The sequence below is a fragment of the Sphaeroforma arctica genome (genome assembly GCF_001186125.1).
Source record: "Sphaeroforma arctica JP610 unplaced genomic scaffold supercont1.7426, whole genome shotgun sequence".
Taxonomy (NCBI): Eukaryota; class Ichthyosporea; order Ichthyophonida; genus Sphaeroforma; species Sphaeroforma arctica.
The window spans coordinates 1-1,429 of NW_014033132.1; the positions used below are offsets into that span (position 1 = coordinate 1).

At 42.1% G+C, this 1,429-nt stretch overlaps 1 protein-coding gene across 1 annotated transcript; it reads right to left on the reverse strand.

Annotated features, from left to right (window-relative positions):
* Positions 1–89: 89 nt before the first annotated feature.
* SARC_16132 (hypothetical protein) lies at positions 90–1,219 on the reverse strand (the record flags this gene model as incomplete). Its single annotated transcript, XM_014289758.1, has 2 exons — positions 90–225; positions 1,187–1,219. Coding segments are annotated over 2 exons (169 nt in total), but the record flags the coding sequence as incomplete, so codon positions are not given.
* Between the last annotated feature and the right edge of the window lie 210 nt (positions 1,220–1,429).

Consider the following 1,429-nt stretch of genomic DNA (forward strand, 5'->3'; position numbering starts at 1 on the left):
TGTGCGTGTTTGTATATACATATATTTTACATATGTGTGTCTGTGTGTGTTTGTGTATATATACCTATATCCACAATCATTTGACTTACCAATAGCATAGCTGATGTTCTTGTCGCCCATGACATTGTCCACCTCTTTGAAGAAGGCGTTCTTGGCATCGGGTGTGTTGCACAGTGAGTAGACCGTCCAGTTCAACGCCAGGGCAGTCGTGTCTCTACCCGCCGCCTGTATATGATATGTACAGTATATGAGCTACCCGCTGCCTGTATGCGATATGTACAGTATATGAGCTACCCGCTGCCTGTATGTGATATGTACAGTATATGAGCTACCCGCTGCCTGTATGTGATATGTACAGTATATGAGCTACCCGCTGCCTGTATGTGATATGTACAGTATATGAGCTACCCGCTGCCTGTATGTGATATGTACAGTATATGAGCTGGTCTGCAAGAACCACTCATTCACACTTGCCGAATACATACGCAGTTACTAAGCACATAGCCAACTGGGTTATAACTGTGAAATTTCAATCGTTGAGCAAGTACTGTACTATACTCTCCTCGTATCTTTGCTCTAGCAAGTGACTCTGTTTATTGACAACCGTTGGGCAAGTACTATGCTATACTATCCTAGTATCTATAACATAGCAAGTGACTGTTTATTACCAACCGTCGGGCAAGTACTGTATTATACTCTCCTAGTATCTTTGATATAGCAAGTGACTCTGTTTATTATCAACCGTTGGGCAAGTACTGTGCTATACTATCCTACTATCTTTGATATAGCAAGTGACTGTTTATTATCAACCATTGGGCAACTACTGTACTACACTATCCCAGTATCTATAATATATCAAGTGGTGTGTATGCGGCCGTGAGTGGTAGAGATTATCTGTGTGAGATCAGAAACAAACTTCTGGAGGAGTCATCGGCACATACGCCCACACTGGACCCAAACTTACGCCCACATTTGCCCCAAACTTATACACAGACATGCCACATATAGCACATACGCCCACACTGGACCCAAACTTACGCCCACATTTGCCCCAAACTTATACACAGGCATGCAACATATAGCACATACGCCCACACTTGACCCAAACTTACGCCCACATTTGCCCCAAACTTATACACAGACATGCAACATATAGCACATACGCCCACACTTGACCCAAACTTACGCCCACATTTGCCCCAAACTTATATACAGACATGCCACATATAGCTATGAATAAAACAATGTGAGACTCTTAACTGTTCACTCACACAATATCAATCGCAAATGTAAATACGATGGCAGCATTTGGCTACGGTTAAAAGGAAGGTAAGAGCAAAGACTTAAATTAACCCGAAATTATCAATCACAATTTCACATTTGGCGACGAAGTTTGCACATAGGATACAAACATATGACTACGATAAAT